Here is a 15,816-nt window from a genome sequence, read left to right on the forward strand (position 1 = left end):
AAACAAATCCTGCTGTCTTTTTTAATAAATTTTTCGTTTTTTTTCAAAAGGTGTTTGCAGCACACAATAAATGCAATGCCATGTTGACACCGAAATGCTTTTAAAAAATGCTCCCATTACAACCGAGGTGTTTGGAGGCAGCATATCTCGGTGATTGTATTCTACAATGAGGCATTTCCAGCCATTTTTCCACTACATCTGCCACAGAGATCTTTCTATGTGTACAAATATTGGTCAGACGTTTTTGAAACATCATAACAGTACCCACAGGGTCATATTATAGTGTATTTTCAAACACACAAAATGTGAGATTACTCTTTGTATTTGCTTAGCAACTGAAACACCCCGAGTGTGTACAAACCCAACATGTGTGTAAAAAGCTATGTAAGTAACATGGAAATGAACATACACACACAAAATATCCATCCAACCATCCATCATCTACAGTTTATCTGGAGGCGGGTCGCAACTTCAGCAGGGGAGCTCAAACTTCCCTCACTCCAGCCACCTCATCTGGCTCCTCTAAATGTGTTAAACTCTGGGTCCCTCCCATATGACAGAGATAGGGTGAGCGGCTCGAAGGGAGAGCCTGGACACCCTGCAGAGGAAACTTTCGCCTGCTTGTCATAGTAATACTATGTGTAAACTACAGCGTCCTGCATCCTTGCCACATGTGCAAGTCTTCAAGATCTTTTTTTTTTCAAGTGCCCACGTTGTGCTCCCAGCCCCACTAAAGGTTGCTTAGCTCGTGTCTATGTCTTTCTTTAAATTGAAGAAATAAAATCAGAGGTCAGCTTTTTGTTTCTGTCTCCACCTGGTAGGCCTCAATGTGGTGTCATGTTTCTAAAAAGAATTTCATAGCTCTCTAATTGGGACATGTCTAATGATGATACAAGTTGTTTCCAGTCCAATTGTTACACGCCGTTAGCTGGTCAGGACTGACGCTTCCTTAGAAAATGTCTCCCCTAGAATTGTGGTGTTGTGTAATTCCCTCCAATCAATCAGTGTACATTTTTTGTACAATATCTCAATGATGGCAGCACAATGGACACTGGTTAGCATGTCCGCCTCACAGTTCAGAGGTTGCAGGTTCGGTTCTTCCTCTGGCCCTCCCGGTGTGGAGTTTGCATGTTCTCCCCGTGCCTGCGTGGGTTTTCCCTGGGCACTCCGGTTTTCATCCCACGTCCCAAAAAGATGCTTGGTAGGAAGATTGAGCACTCCAAATTGCCCGTAGGTGTGAGTGCTAGTGCAGATGGTTGTTTGTTTCTGTCTGCGCTGCGAATTGGCTGGCAACCAGTTCAGGGTGTCCCCCGCCTACTGCTCAATGACTGCTGGGATAGGCTCCAGCACGCCCGGGACCTCCGTGGGGAAAATCGGTAAGGAAAATGGATGGATGGATATCCCAAAGATGTACCAAGGGATTGTGGGACTTGCGTTCAAAGCAAGCAAGAAACCAGTACATTGAATTCTGTCATGGTAATTTACATACACACGGGGTCCCATTAGCCAGCGATAAACTGATGCACCATAGAATTACTTAGAGTTTCTGTGACATCAACTTGTTCTTCAAATCTCTGGGAATTGGAAGCATCTGCTCTTCACTGCACAAGAGTTAGCTTGGCGAATTTTCATCCGTCATATATGGTTATATTTCACTACAGCAGCTCGTTGACAGGTAAAGCGGCACAAGCACACTTTTTGCGTCAGATGAAATCTGCCAGGCTTGACTGATGACGGCAACATTTGAAATGAGAAGCTTTGTTGTTGTCGCTTGCTGGGACAATCTGTTGTAGCGGCTCAACCTTCTTTTATTGTCACGCAGCCAAGCGGGTCGACTTTGTTCCTCCTGAGATTTCACTGACATTTATGAGGAATAATTGAATCAATTTCAATAACTGGTGAAGGCGATATTTATCTTTTGTCTGACTGTGCTTTTCTCAGCTTTAAGTCGTTAATATTCATAAATGCAACAGCAACACAAGAGACACGGCAATTGAGAGAATTCTACCCGGAGAATTTTTTCATTCATGGCTTTACACAATAAGATTTGACAATTTATTTTTATGATTAACGGCAGTGTGAGATTTATAATACAAGTATACAGTGGAAGTGTTGGACTGGAACAAGTTTAATTTATGATTATCATACTGCATACAGGGTGAGTGCATGCATTTGGCATCAATTTGTGTATATATGCCTTAGGGAGTCAGAATTTAAATATTAGCAATTTAAGTACAGTTTACACGGTATGAGTAGATCTTCCCATAAAGTGTACTGTTCTTATGAAGTCACAGTGCAGCGAAATCAAACTGTGGCACTTAGTGCTGAAGTCCTGCCTATGTCACACTGCAGCGCAGGGAGCCAATTAAATTTTGCTGAGATAAACACCAGGCTCAATTTAAAACGCTTTAGGATAGTGGGCTTGTTCATTTCAGCGGCATGACCATGCAGGTTGGCGCAAGCCGGGCTAAATTTCCATTTAATTTCCTTAAACCAACACTGATGCTGTCAACGGTCTTAATCAGATACGCCTTATAAACTTTGTATAAACTGTATGTGTCTGTGTGCGCATTGTTTTCCGCAGAGTTACTGTGCTGGATAATGGGAGTCTTCGCATATCCAATGTCTCTAAAATGGATGCCGGTCTGTATACGTGCGTAGCCAGAAACCAGTTTGGCGTAGCAAGCAGCGCCGGTAGCCTTTTGGTTAAAGGTAAGAACTTCTGTTTTGTTGGATTAATCATTGCCTGGTGAGTGACTGACAACCAGACTTCTCGCCTAAAGTTAGATGGGATAGCTCCAGCTTTCCTGACCCTAATGAGGGCAAGTGCAATAGAATTTGGGTGGATGGATTATTAATCTTCCTTCACTTTTAACATAACACACTTGAATGAAAAAGAATTAGATCACCAATCTGAACAGAAGCAAAAAAAGAGAGAAACATCTTTACCATTTCTTCGTTTTGCTTGCAGACTTGAAAGACCACACTTCATTGCCACAAAATGCTATGGCGACATTGAATAAAAGTCTTAATTCAAAGAGAACACTTGGTATTTCTGTTTTCCTGTCACATATCAGTGACGAGCAGCTAAAATTATAAAGCAATTACAAACGTATAAATACAATAAAATGAAAGCAGCTGATGTGCAAGATATCCTCGACAATCAGCAGTCATTGTTGTTGCGCTTTAAATCACACTAAAGTCACACACTTCAACTAAGGTGCCCATGTATATGCCATGGCCTTTTAAATTACTTTGTGCAGTCCAATTAGTTGCAAGAAGCTAAAAGCTGATTGCATTTGTTTGCCTTAGTGTTTCGTTTATTTTTCTGGACAATGGCTTTTCTTTTTAAAACCTTCTAAATAACACTCCTCTGCTGTGCAGTAAGATCTTGGGGTCATTTTAAAGAGCCGAGTTGACAACAGTGCTCTATTAGAGTGGCCTTTGGTGATTCCTCTTCACATCTACTTTGAATTGCAAATACATTTGCTAGAAACCCAACTATTCATTCCCACATCCCCAGTTCTTTTCTTTCTATGTACAAGTTGTGGTAACATATGGATGATCTGTGTGTTTATATTTATAAATTAGAATTTTAAGCTCGTAATTTTTCAAATACAGTATCACTTTTACATTGTGTCTTTTTCAATGATCAGCCTGAATGTTTTTTCATAAATAATTATTGCTATATTACCTCTTCGTTGTACTGGGTCGCATGCCTCTGCTAGAGAGGGAGAGGGAATTGCTGCTGGAATTGCACTGGTGCGTTCGTTTAAATGGGAATTTTGACATTCACTAGTTAAAACTACAGACAACTTTTTTCTCATCAGACTATGTCTTTGTGGTTTATTTTAGTAAAGGGATCATTGCAACAAATAGTGTGAATTATACAAACAAATCTTGCTTTCTGCCTCCAGAGCTCAATCCTACTTTAATATATCTAATTGTTGTGTACCTTGGTTTTCAGAGTGTGAATTATTCTTCCATCTGGAATTCATGTCATGCTTTGTATTCCTTCTTAATGGGAAATTAAACTGCAGACATAGCATTTAGGCTCTACTTGATCAGTATGAGCATATTGAGGCATACCCACAAAATTTGCAGCAATTTCTATGCTAATTCTGATGGAAATATTAAAATCTAGGTTGTAAAAGAAGCCGCTTCAGAGCTATAAAAACAGAACTGTTCCGAATGAGGATTATCGTGTGCAGGGGAATACTGTATGTTGTGAATGAGGAAGCCAATTTGCGATTTCCCCCGCAGTCATAACAAGAAACGAGCGTGACAGCTCTGCTATCAACGGGCAGAAAGTTTCACTCGTTTTGCATCCAATGTTGAAACGTTGCCCAGACTCACCTACAATGCACCACGACGACCAGACAGTTCTCTTTAGCCGCGACCAGATAAACAACTTGCCTTGTCTTGACAGAGCTTTACTCCTCTGTCTACTAGAATACTTATGACATGCATGTATAATTCACTGCTCACCGGACTCTCAACCTTTGCTCCATTATCTATTTTGTGTATTAAACGAGAACCCATATGAGACAGAATAAAGATCCCGTAGCTGGAGAAAAGTAAAATGCTAACCCAAAAAGTGTTGACACAGACTTAAATTGCATTTCAGGCCGAGTTTATTTTTCTTTGCCACTGCAGCAGTATAGTGACATTGGAATGTGTTGTAATTTATGCAACCCACATAAGAGGTACAATATTTGCTCACTGACAGACCAAATACAATTTATTCTGAGTTGGGTGAATATGTGGACCAGGACTAAAAGAAAACAAGAATGAGTTGTATTTTTTTCCATTTACAGTTAAATGTTTATGGAACATAAAGAAGAAAAGTCATAGGATAATATAGACCCATACTCAAAAAGTCATGCAAAAAGTGTGTGATTCATGAATAAAGGGAGAACTTATTGCTTAGCAATTTTTCAACCAGTGCTCCATGTTTCCAGAGCCAACTGTGATCACAAGCCCGGCCGGTCATCTAGATGTGACGGTGGGGGAAAGCATAGTGCTGCCATGCCAGGTTTATCATGACCCCTCGCTGGATCTCAAGTTCACATGGTTCTTCAATGAGCAGCTCATCCACTTTGGCAGCGCTGGAGCTTATTTTGAAAGAGTTGGTGGGGTAAGTGTTATAGCTCTGAAAGTAACACAGCCACATACAAATAAAATCCCTCACACACAGGAATGGTAAGGCTTGCGCTATCATATACAGCAAATATCTTTAACCGCACACTTCTTACTTAACTAGTTTAAAGAGACTCATGGGAGAGTTGGTCTTCATTGTATGTAAAAGAAAGCTCCACCAATTCAGTTTACAGGTTAATTTATCCTATACATCAGGGAGCAACCTATTCATTGTTTGCTTATAAGAAACATACAGATAAGTGTTAAGGGCTCTGTGGTTGCTCGTTGAGCTGGTAATATTATCCTCCATCGACAAGAGCAGCAAGTAGTTAAGTCATTATGCAGTGTGCAGCCAAGCATATTAGTTGATCATCTATAACAATGTTTCTCTCCTAAACAAGAGAAGCAATTATGATGTGCTTGATCATTCCCTATTTATTTTTATCTTGCACTCAACATGATCATGGGCAATAGTAGCCTAATAATGTCTCCTGCCCTGCAGTTTATTTAATCTCTTGACCCCACTGCATTCAGATCACTAACATGCTGTGAAAAATACTGCATAGCGAGTGTAGGATAATTAGCAAGCTCCATGACGACTATTGGTCAGTCAAGAGTAAGGATGGAGAGCGTTTTAATGTTAACGATACTACAATGATCCTGTAGTTAAACACTAATTTTATCTGTACTTTTTGTTTTTAGAAAAACAAAAATATTAGAATAAACATGCTGTACATACTTGCAATATTTTTGAAGACAGTCATAGCAGAAGCGATATTATGCATATGTATGTATATATTAACGAGGTAACACTTCCAACGTGACTATCTTCCAAAATATTACCAAATGTTGTTCTCATATTGTCAGATTATTATTTTTATATTTTTATGCATGGCCAAACAAATTTTGGTGACAGTCGGGCACATTTGTTTTCGTTCAATCAGTGACAGAATGTTGCCACTGTATGAGACACCGTAGAACTTGTAAACTTATACTAGTTTTGATCTATTTCCCGAGAATGACTATCATATACATACACCTGGGCACATACATTTTGAAGGTAGAATGCATTTGGCATTGAGAGACCTTTGTGCAGAAAAGTTGAATAAATCAAAGGATAGATATGATTGAAAGAAATCTTAAAACAAAAATTGGAAATAACTGCAAAGCACGACTGTCTCCCTGAGGTTACGCCATTGGATTCACTACCACGGATCTCACTCATGAAGTGAATACCAAGAAAATCTGCTATTTTATTGAAATAAATTAACCTGAAATGTTTTGACAGCGCTCGGCCGGGGACATAATGATCCGCAATATTCAGCTCAGGCATGCTGGGAAATACACATGTGCAGTTCAGACCAAGGTGGACAGTGTCTCTATTGCCACTGATATGGTGGTCAGAGGTAAGATAAGACGTATCACATACTCTATGCCAATATATTCAAATTGTGTAGAATTTAGAAGCACACACAGTATTGTAAAAGAAAGAGAAAACTTTTAATTCAGAGAAAATCAGTCATTTTTACATTTGAATTTTTCTTCCTCGTTTCAAGTCAGCTTTTTTCTCTTTTCTTAAACGAGTCAGATACTGCACAATTGATGAGAGCTCTCAATATAATATAATATCAAGTCAAGTCAAGTCAAGTTTATTTGTATAGCCCTAAATCACAAGCAGTCTCAAAGGGCTTCACATAGACAGAAATTGACAATTATTCTCAAAGCATCCCCTGATCTTAAGCTCCCAAAAGGGCAAGGAAAAACTTAAAAACCCCTAGCAGGGGGAAAATGAGAAACCTTGAGAAGGGACCACAGATGGAAGGATCCCCCTTTCAGGATCACCAGGTTGAAATGGATGCAGAGAGGGCACAAATGATACAACATGAAAATCAATTAAATAAAAAGTGGATGTCCATGTCACAGCAGAGGGCTGCCGAAAGGAGCCCTCAATTGTCCTGGCAGTGCTCTTCGAGGAGGTTGAGCTGCAGTTCCCCTATCCTGAATTGGCCACGAGAATCCAGATAGCCGCTGTCAGCATGGGTACCACCTAACCACCTCCCCGGCCGGGGAGGGGGGAGGGAGGGGGTGGAGAGGGAGAGAAAACAAACTCCAGCCGAATCGGCCACTGCAGGTTAGTTAAAGGCCATGTCATAGAAATGTGTCTTTAAACGTGTCTTAAATGTTTCTACTGAGGTAGCAGTCCTAATATCCATTGGTAGGGCATTCCAAAGCTCTGGAGCCCGAATAGAAAATGCTCTAGAGCCTGCAGACATTTTCTTAGCCCTCGGTGTCGCTAAAAGGGTAGCGTTTTGCGAACGAAGGTTACGAGACGGAACATAAGGAACAACTAGGTCGACGAGATATGAAGGCGCTAAGCCATGCAGCGATTTATAGGTTAATAGAAGAACCTTGAAGTCACATCTTAAATGGACCGGAAGCCAATGTAAGTTGGCTAGTATTGGGGTAATGTGATCAAATTTTCTTGTCCGAGAGAGCAGCCTTGCAGCGGCATTTTGTACTAACTGTAGACTTTTGATGCGGGAATATAATATAATATAATATAATATAATATAATATAATATAATATAATATAATATAATATAATATAATATAATATAATATAATATAATATAATATAATATAATATAATATAATATAATATAATATAATATAATATTGTCCCTCCCTGTGTGGAGTTTACATGTTCTCCCCGTACAGAGTAACACGTACGGTCTATAACAATGTTTCTCTCCTAAACAAGAGAAGCAATGCCTGCATGGGTTTCCTCCGGGAATTCCGGTTTTCTCCCACATCCCCAAAACATGCATGGAAGGCTTATTGAGCACTCCAAATGGTCTGTAGGTGTGAGTCCGAGTGCGGATCTTTGTTTATCTCTGTGTGCCCTGCTAACGATTGGGAGAAGGGGAAATCTATCTTTAGTATTTTCTGCCATCTAAGGTTAATATTAAAATTAGTAGTGGAAAAAAACTCTACGTTTGTCACATTATACAACATACAACATAGTATAGTATAACAACATACACGCAGTAGCAGCTTATTGAAGCAATACAATTTACAGCTTTACACACAATTAATACATTTAAAATGTTGGCCCTCAACAGCAACTCCAGTTCCTCACATTGCCCCTTTGGAAAATAATTTCACACCCTGGCGTCTAGGTCCTCCAGGGCCCCCTGTGGACTGTCAAGTGACTCAGGTGACAGAGACCACGGCACTCTTGACCTGGGGACCTGGGATGGACAACCACAGCCCCATTCTCAGCTATACCATCCAGGCCAGGTCACTTTTTTCGCTCGGGTGGCAAGCCGTTTCCACTGGTAGGTTGCTTACATCTAAAGGATTTTAAAATATACATATGAAATGAGTAAATACTTCAGTGACAGCTCCAATGTGGATTCTTCAGAGTTTTGATGAAAGGTAATTTGGTGTGATGTCTCTTAGTTCCTGAGCTGTTCGGGGGAAAGCAGTTGTCAGCCACTGTCATCGACTTGAATCCCTGGGTGGAGTACGAGTTCAGAGTACTGGCAACCAACAGCATCGGAACAGGAGAGCCCAGCAAAGCTTCTAGAAAGGCCCGCACCAAGGACACGCGTATGTACCACAACTTACTCATAATTAATTTCAAATCAACACCACCAAAAGTAAGCTTATTCAGGAGCTTTGTTGATTGAAAGTGGGGAAAACACACGAAGCCCAGCATTAGATATTATGAAAGGACTCAATTGTGCCTCTTGCTCATGCAAACCTCCCTGCTGCTGTTGTCAGCCAGGGTATTTTGTAGCTTCACTCGTCTTTGTGAAGAGAAAAATGAATGAAATGAAGAACTAAATTGAAACTTAGTGGTTCTAGATTCTGAATGTATCATGCAGTACATGAACTACATTTCTGTTTGCAATTTCAAAATGCCTGAAATATCTGAATCTGATTGCTCTGATGAAAACATTACTTATGGAGTAAAGCGTGTTTTTTTTACGGCATGAGGCATCTAATACTTTCTGTTCATATAAAAGTTCCCAGGGTGACTCCGGCTAGAGTGAATGGTGGTGGAGGGGGACGTTCAGAACTGGTCATCACTTGGGAGGTATTTCTTTTTTTCTCTGAGTTAGTATTCTACCTTTTATTTTCCAGAAAGACATTCCTGCACATTCTGTATTTTCTTTATTTATTCGACTTTCCCCCCGCCTGTGAACCGCAACATAAAGATTAACGCTCAAGGCCTGTTGGAATAGTCATCTTTTTTTTCTCCTTAGTATAAATCCACTTATGCAGCGTGATAAGTACTTGCAATTTCAGCATCACCCTCAGCCATATTCCTCTATATTCCAATGGTGCATTTCGTTTGGTATTAATAACTTTAAATATCACTTTCTTGAGTCATCCTTATGAGTCATCTTATCCTACTCTAGCCTGTTCCAGAGGAGCTGCAGAGCGGCCCCGGGTTTGGCTATGTGGTGGCTTTCCGCCCACTGGGTGCACAGGGCTGGATGCAGGCTGCTGTCACATCTCCTGACGCCTCCAGATATGTCTTCAAGAATGAGAGCATTCCCCCTTATTCATCTTATCAAATCAAAGTCGGGGTTTACAACAACAACGGAGAAGGGCCTTTTAGTCCTGTGGCAACCATCTACTCAGCGGAGGAAGGTGTGTAGCTACAACAAGTGTAGTGAAACAAACACAACTGCGCAGCATGTAGCATCAGATAAATGGTACGTAATGTGTGACAGTGAGAATGGCTTCAGAGGACATAAAACAACCTACGCCTTCCCTTCTACCCGCGACATCCACCAGATATTGTTTTTAGTTCTTTACTCTTGTTCTGTCTCTTTTTGCTGATTTGCATGCACCGTAGGTCGATCTTACCCGCGACTTTGGTGGTGGTTGGGTAACGCTAATGCTGACACTGCAAAGAGTATTAGTTCACTATACTTACACTGCATTAACATTGAATGAAGGTTCATGTATGCAACTATCCTCTGTCACATAACTATCACTGCTAGAGGAGCAATTTTGCACTTTTTAAAGTACACAGAAACAGTTTTTATTATTTTCAACAGCTACAAAAATATCAGTAGTTATCAATATTGACGAAGACAATGTTGATATCGTATATAATTCCCTTATATTCAGAACCATGTTTCAGCTATATCGCCCAGTCCTACTATTATGTTTAAGAAAGCATTTATTTAATGTTTTTATTGGAGAACAGTTTATTTGACTTTTTCAAAGGTGTGTTGAACTCAGATTAAAGGTTAAGTATTATATTTTAAAATGATATTAAATAAATGCAGCCTTATTTTTCAAGAGTTAGAAAAATAAAAATAAAAAACATATACATTGATATCGACCATATACTTTGCAGTCAAATCGGGCAATTTTTAACATCATAGTCCCCATTAAATGTGGGCTATCTTACTTTTTGTATAATAATCACAATAATAAGTAAGTGGTAAAAAAAACGTGTATGAAGGTGTGAAGCAAGTATATATCGAGACAGTCTTGTGTACATTTCAGAGCCCAGCAGAGCACCAGGGAGGCTCAGGGCGAAGAGCATCTCAGCATCTGTGGTGGAGGTCACCTGGAAGCCTCTGGCCTGGAGCAACAATCGCAGACGCATCCTGGGCTATGAGGTCAAAACAGCACATGCCCACACAATTGCAACTGGTCACAAAAAAACTATTCATAGCTTTTTCTTGCTACTTTTAATTAGACACACTATTTGTGCATCGCTATATTGATGAAGACAGTCATTTTATATTCCGGACACACTGTGTCTGTACACCTCAATCTACGGCTGTTCTGTGTGTTATAAACAATAACATATAGTTTGGGTTTTTTTCTTTAGTTGCAGTACTGGGGGGTAAAGGCGAAGCAGGAGGCGGCCAGTGTGATTAGGACGGTGGGGAATAAAACATCAGTGCACATCAGAGATCTGGAGGGCAGCAGTACCTATTTGATAGCTCTGCGGGCTTATAACAGCGCTGGAGTGGGTCCACAGAGCAGCATTGTCAATGTCACCACCAAGAAGCCTCGTAAGAGCTCCTTTTGTAACATAACTGGCAAAATGTATCCATTGATGTGTGGGTGTGTGCAGGTGACAGTCAACACAAGATAAATATTTCCTTCCCAGAGTAAAATACAGTACTTTATACAAATAACCAGTTGGGAATTTAAAACATTCAGTCTGAGACTCAACATTTAACCTTCCAAATGCTCTTAAAGAAAGCCAACCTCCCAAGTCTTATCAGACAATAAATTGGCCATGACGATCAGTTCAATTGCTGGGGAAAAAAAAGAATACTTAGAGCCTTTAGGGATGTAGAGTTATTGACACATTCACTTCTCCAGTGTTTATACATTATCAGCAAAACATGATCTTGTTCCGCAATTAAGATCATAGTTCAATTATACGTTGAATCGTTATGCTTCGTTTGACTCCTTGCTACTCCTTGTTTGACTGTATTAGTCTTGCTTCTACCAGGAGTGAAACTCATCCTTCTATTTTATTTTGTCAGTTTATTATGTCGCTAATTTAATGGACCACCTCCTTCATAATGCAAATTATGCTCGAAGAGGATCTGGCAGTCAGTGTTGGGCCACACTGTGCACGTTGTTTCGGCAAGATAGTGCACGTCGCAAAATGAATGCATTACAACTGAGCCATTATGTTTAAGTCTGGTGCATTTAGCCGCTGTTGGACGGGATGTTTGGATGATATTAAATGCATGTATAGATGTTCAAAAAGAGCAAATAATAATCACAATAGTTTTGACTTTTGTTAACCAAGGTGTCTTGGCACCTCATCCTTCTCACAAGCAAACAAAGCTACTACGCCTGCACCACCTGCGTCACTGTTCAACTGTTAATGAGAAATATCCTTCATGCTGAGTTGGTTCTTGACTTTAATGTTTATTGATTGTCTGCCTTGTTGTTTTTATCTCCTCACGACCGCCTCTTCTCCACCCCTCTCCAACTCTCTCCCTCCCACTCTAGCACCCAGTCAGGCTCCCGTCAAAATCATGTGGAACACTTCCAACTCCAAGGTCATACTGCACTGGGACCAAGTACACGCTCTGGACAATGAGTCTGAAGTGACGGGTTATAAGGTAATGATAGGAGAATAAACTCAATGCTGCTTCACTGGCAATTTAATGCAGGCAAAAGCGTAAAAGAATACAATTGACACAGTTTAAAAATTATTTAGTGACTAGGACATATATTATATACACCCGAACCTCTATTTTATATGCTTCAATTCCACGCGGCTTTGTGTTCTGCAATTCTTACAATGAAAAACACATATCACTCATGTTCCGGACAGATTCAACTGTGAAAAACATGAGTAACTGATGAGCCCAATTTCTTTTAAAAAATGAATCATTTCCAATGTGAATGCACTACAAAGTACAAAAATACAGTGTTTTGGGAAAATGAGACACAGACGATCCAACGGTTAATCTCCCTACCAAGCAGCCTGATCCCAATCTGATCTAGAACCTCATATGAAAGCAATTTTGGTCAGATTTGAAAAAATCTGAATTGAGCCATGCAGACTGTCTTCAAAAAGACACGGGTCGCACCTGGGCAAACATTTTGATCTGGGTCGCATTTGCCTTTTTTTTTAATGACAATTTTGTGTCGTGACTCAGAAAGTTGGGAAACACAGCATTACTTGCTGGAGTTGTTCCCATTAAGTGGTCCTACGACCTTCACCATATCCTTGTCGTCTGTCCCAATGTTTCATCGTGCAGGAAACAAACATATTTGTTTTCATCTCTTAGGTGATGTACAGCCAGGATAGACACAGCCGTCCCAGCGTGGTGGAGACCAACACCACATCCTTAGAGTTGTCGCTGCCCGTCAACGAGGACTACGTCATCCAGATTAAACCTTTCAGCGAAGGTGGGGAGGGCATCAGCAGTCGGCAGATTACAATCCCCAAGATAGCAGGTAGGAGAGCTGATACATAAAACATGCAAACAGAACATTTCCCGCCACTGTTGCTGTATCACATGGAATCAATCATTCGACTGGAAACATAAGAACTGAGTGTGTAGTTACATACATGTGCATGTCAGTGAGCTTTGCAATGAGTATTGTTGTTAGGCCTCAGTGACATATCAATGTTTCTTTTTTGGGCGGAGGATTCACATTTTTTGTTGTAGAAGTTTTCCCCCTATGGGATTCTGTCTTCTAAATTGATTTTTTTCCTTGTGAGAAAAAATAGATTTTATTTTTGGGAATATCGCCCAGCTCTAATTGCTGTGGGCCAAAAATGGATTTGAGACAGAATTGTTTGTTTTTAAATAAAACATGACAGAGGCCTTCAAAGCAGATCAGTTTGGCAAGTTACTGAGAGAAGTGCTCCAGGCTTTTGATTTCACTGCAAGTATGGATATGGCATTGATCCTAATTATTTCTTGGACTATATATCTCGAAAAAATTCTAAAGATGCTGAAAATAAAGAAGATGTTGTAAAGCAGTGGAATCAGGTTTATCGATGCACAGTTCCACAGGCAGCAGTACAAATATTATTCACCAACGTACATTGATGGACGCCATGTAAATAATGTACTTTAGTTGTAAAATGTTTTTTTTATTTGTTTGTTTTTGCAACTTTTTTTGAATGCCAGGTTCTTCTAAGCGTGTGCTTAACACACTAGTGCCACCCAGTGGCCCTCCTTCAAGCAACACATTCATTTATATTTCTTTCTGAAACTTGCCCGATCCACCACAAGAGGTTGATTTAAAAATTAAATAAATCAGAGCGGCACAGTGGGGCACTGGTTAGCATGTTGCCTCACAGATGTGTGGAGTTTGATCCCGGCTCTGGTCTTCCTGTGTGGAGTTTACGTTTTCTCTCCGTGCATGCATGGGTTTCCTCTGGTTACTCCCACATTCCAAAAACGTGCATGGTAGGTTAATTGGGCACTCCAAATTATCCGTAGAGGAGATTGTGAATGCGATGGCTATGTCTATGTGTGACTGTACTTGAATGAAGTTGTGTTGTTTTGGTCGGAAGTATGCCAAAGTGTTTATTTTTTTTTTAAATTATGATCATTAATTTAGTAAATTGTAGTTTCCTCTCTTAAATTACCATTGAATTTTTCCAACTCTGAAAATTCACAGAATTTTGCTACGGTACCCTAAGCACTGTTTTGAAAGATATTAAAAGCTGTTTCTAATATTTTGACCATGTCATTATTATTTAATTTTTTACACAAAAGGGGGAAACTTTTGAAAGTTTGATGTTGTCAACAACAAACATAGTCAACTAAACCTCTCTGAAGGTGTTAGTCAAAATTTGATGTGCAGGTTTTCCAGTTGTTGAGTAGGCATTTCCATTACATGTTTGTGTGTGTGATTTTTTTTTTCAAGACTCCATCGCCACGGGAGCTGCCTCGGTGTCTTCATCACTTCCTGTGGCCTACCTTGCTGCTGTCATTCTCACAACCAGGATTGCGCTATGATCAATTCAACATTGCAGCCTAACATCAAGACAATGAGCAGGTGTAAGATGTGAGGCCTGGGAGCCTTGTCTTCACTTTCACCTGCTTCCCACCTGACTGTGTCTTTTGTCCTGTGCAAAAGATCGACTTGCGAAGAATGCGCTTCATCCTTTTTTAAGGAGTTATTTAAAGAAACTGGCCCTTTAAGGAGGCGTTGATGTGACAGGAATTGACCTGCAGCTTTTCTGGATGCTTTTTTTGTTTGTTTCTTCTTTCCTCACTTCTAATATATGGATAGTGTCATCTATTAGAGGTTGTGTACCCATGATGGATTTTTCCTGGATTTTCTTTCTGTCATATGGAGACTAGCAGAACTTTCAGAGGAAAAATCCAAACAAGTGACATTCTAGTTCAGAGTGGTTGATTGATAAAATTCATCTTGCCTCCATTTAGACTGTGTTTTGGAACACAAAACAAAACAAAAAAAAGAATACTGCTGATTCCGGGCGAAACAAGGTACCCGATTGCCCTTTGACAAACTCCAGTTTGAGACGTCTGTGACTTTACCTGCGTCTTACTGATGCTTTTTTTATTTTCAGGCTGCATCCCATCAGGCATAAAACAGACTGGAACCAAAGTTGTGATTCATAGATTTGACAAGGCCAAACCTGCTGATGGTGAATCGATGTCTTACCTTCCTCCTCCATATTCCTTTCTCACCAAGTGCATAATGATGGCACGCTGAGAGTTGTACATTCAATGTATGGAATCCTCAGGTCCCAATTGAGCCTTAAGTCTTCTAATTAGGATCCATGTTGTTGTTGTTGTTGTTGTTGGTATTCAACAGTTGCATTCATTTATGTTCCTAATTTGTTTCTCCATGTTGTATTGTGTGTTCAATGTACTTTGGGGCAATGTGGGCTCATACAACACCGTCTTTCATCATGAGAGACAGACTCTTCTGGCTTACTGAGTATGGGTTATTTGTAATTGGCTGTTATCAGATTGAGGTTGGCAAATTTGCTGGATGTTCAGATGGTTAAACAAGCTTTTAATAAACATAATGCCATTTTCCTCCTCAGTCTCTTTCTCTTGACTCATAAAAGTAGTCTTTGAATGGAAGTGATGCATTCCTGGTCTGTATGCAGCCAAAGGTTTCTTGAAGCTGCGTTTAAGACCTTCAACTTTTTTCGCTGTTCATGAATATCAC

The 15,816-nt window shown here is 40.1% G+C and overlaps 1 protein-coding gene across 4 annotated transcripts in view; it reads left to right on the forward strand.

Annotated features, from left to right (window-relative positions):
* Positions 1-15,680, forward strand: part of cntn3a.1 (contactin 3a, tandem duplicate 1) — a 66,454-nt gene extending 50,774 nt beyond the window's left edge. For 3 of the 4 annotated variants that reach the window (XM_061272258.1, XM_061272262.1, XM_061272259.1), the window contains exons 12-23: positions 2,585-2,712; positions 4,962-5,137; positions 6,428-6,545; positions 8,319-8,477; positions 8,602-8,751; positions 9,171-9,241; positions 9,567-9,801; positions 10,672-10,787; positions 11,003-11,189; positions 12,151-12,263; positions 12,939-13,107; positions 14,536-15,680. In XM_061272258.1, the coding sequence (XP_061128242.1) occupies positions 2,585-2,712; positions 4,962-5,137; positions 6,428-6,545; positions 8,319-8,477; positions 8,602-8,751; positions 9,171-9,241; positions 9,567-9,801; positions 10,672-10,787; positions 11,003-11,189; positions 12,151-12,263; positions 12,939-13,107; positions 14,536-14,627 (1,714 nt within the window). In that variant the 3' untranslated portion in view covers positions 14,628-15,680. The remainder of the gene's footprint in view (positions 1-2,584; positions 2,713-4,961; positions 5,138-6,427; positions 6,546-8,318; positions 8,478-8,601; positions 8,752-9,170; positions 9,242-9,566; positions 9,802-10,671; positions 10,788-11,002; positions 11,190-12,150; positions 12,264-12,938; positions 13,108-14,535) is intronic. The other variant, XR_009713712.1, reaches the window with a different exon arrangement.
* The last annotated feature ends 136 nt before the right edge of the window (positions 15,681-15,816 follow it).

This window comes from Syngnathus typhle, linkage group LG2 (assembly GCF_033458585.1).
Source record: "Syngnathus typhle isolate RoL2023-S1 ecotype Sweden linkage group LG2, RoL_Styp_1.0, whole genome shotgun sequence".
NCBI lineage: Eukaryota > Metazoa > Chordata > Actinopteri > Syngnathiformes > Syngnathidae > Syngnathus > Syngnathus typhle.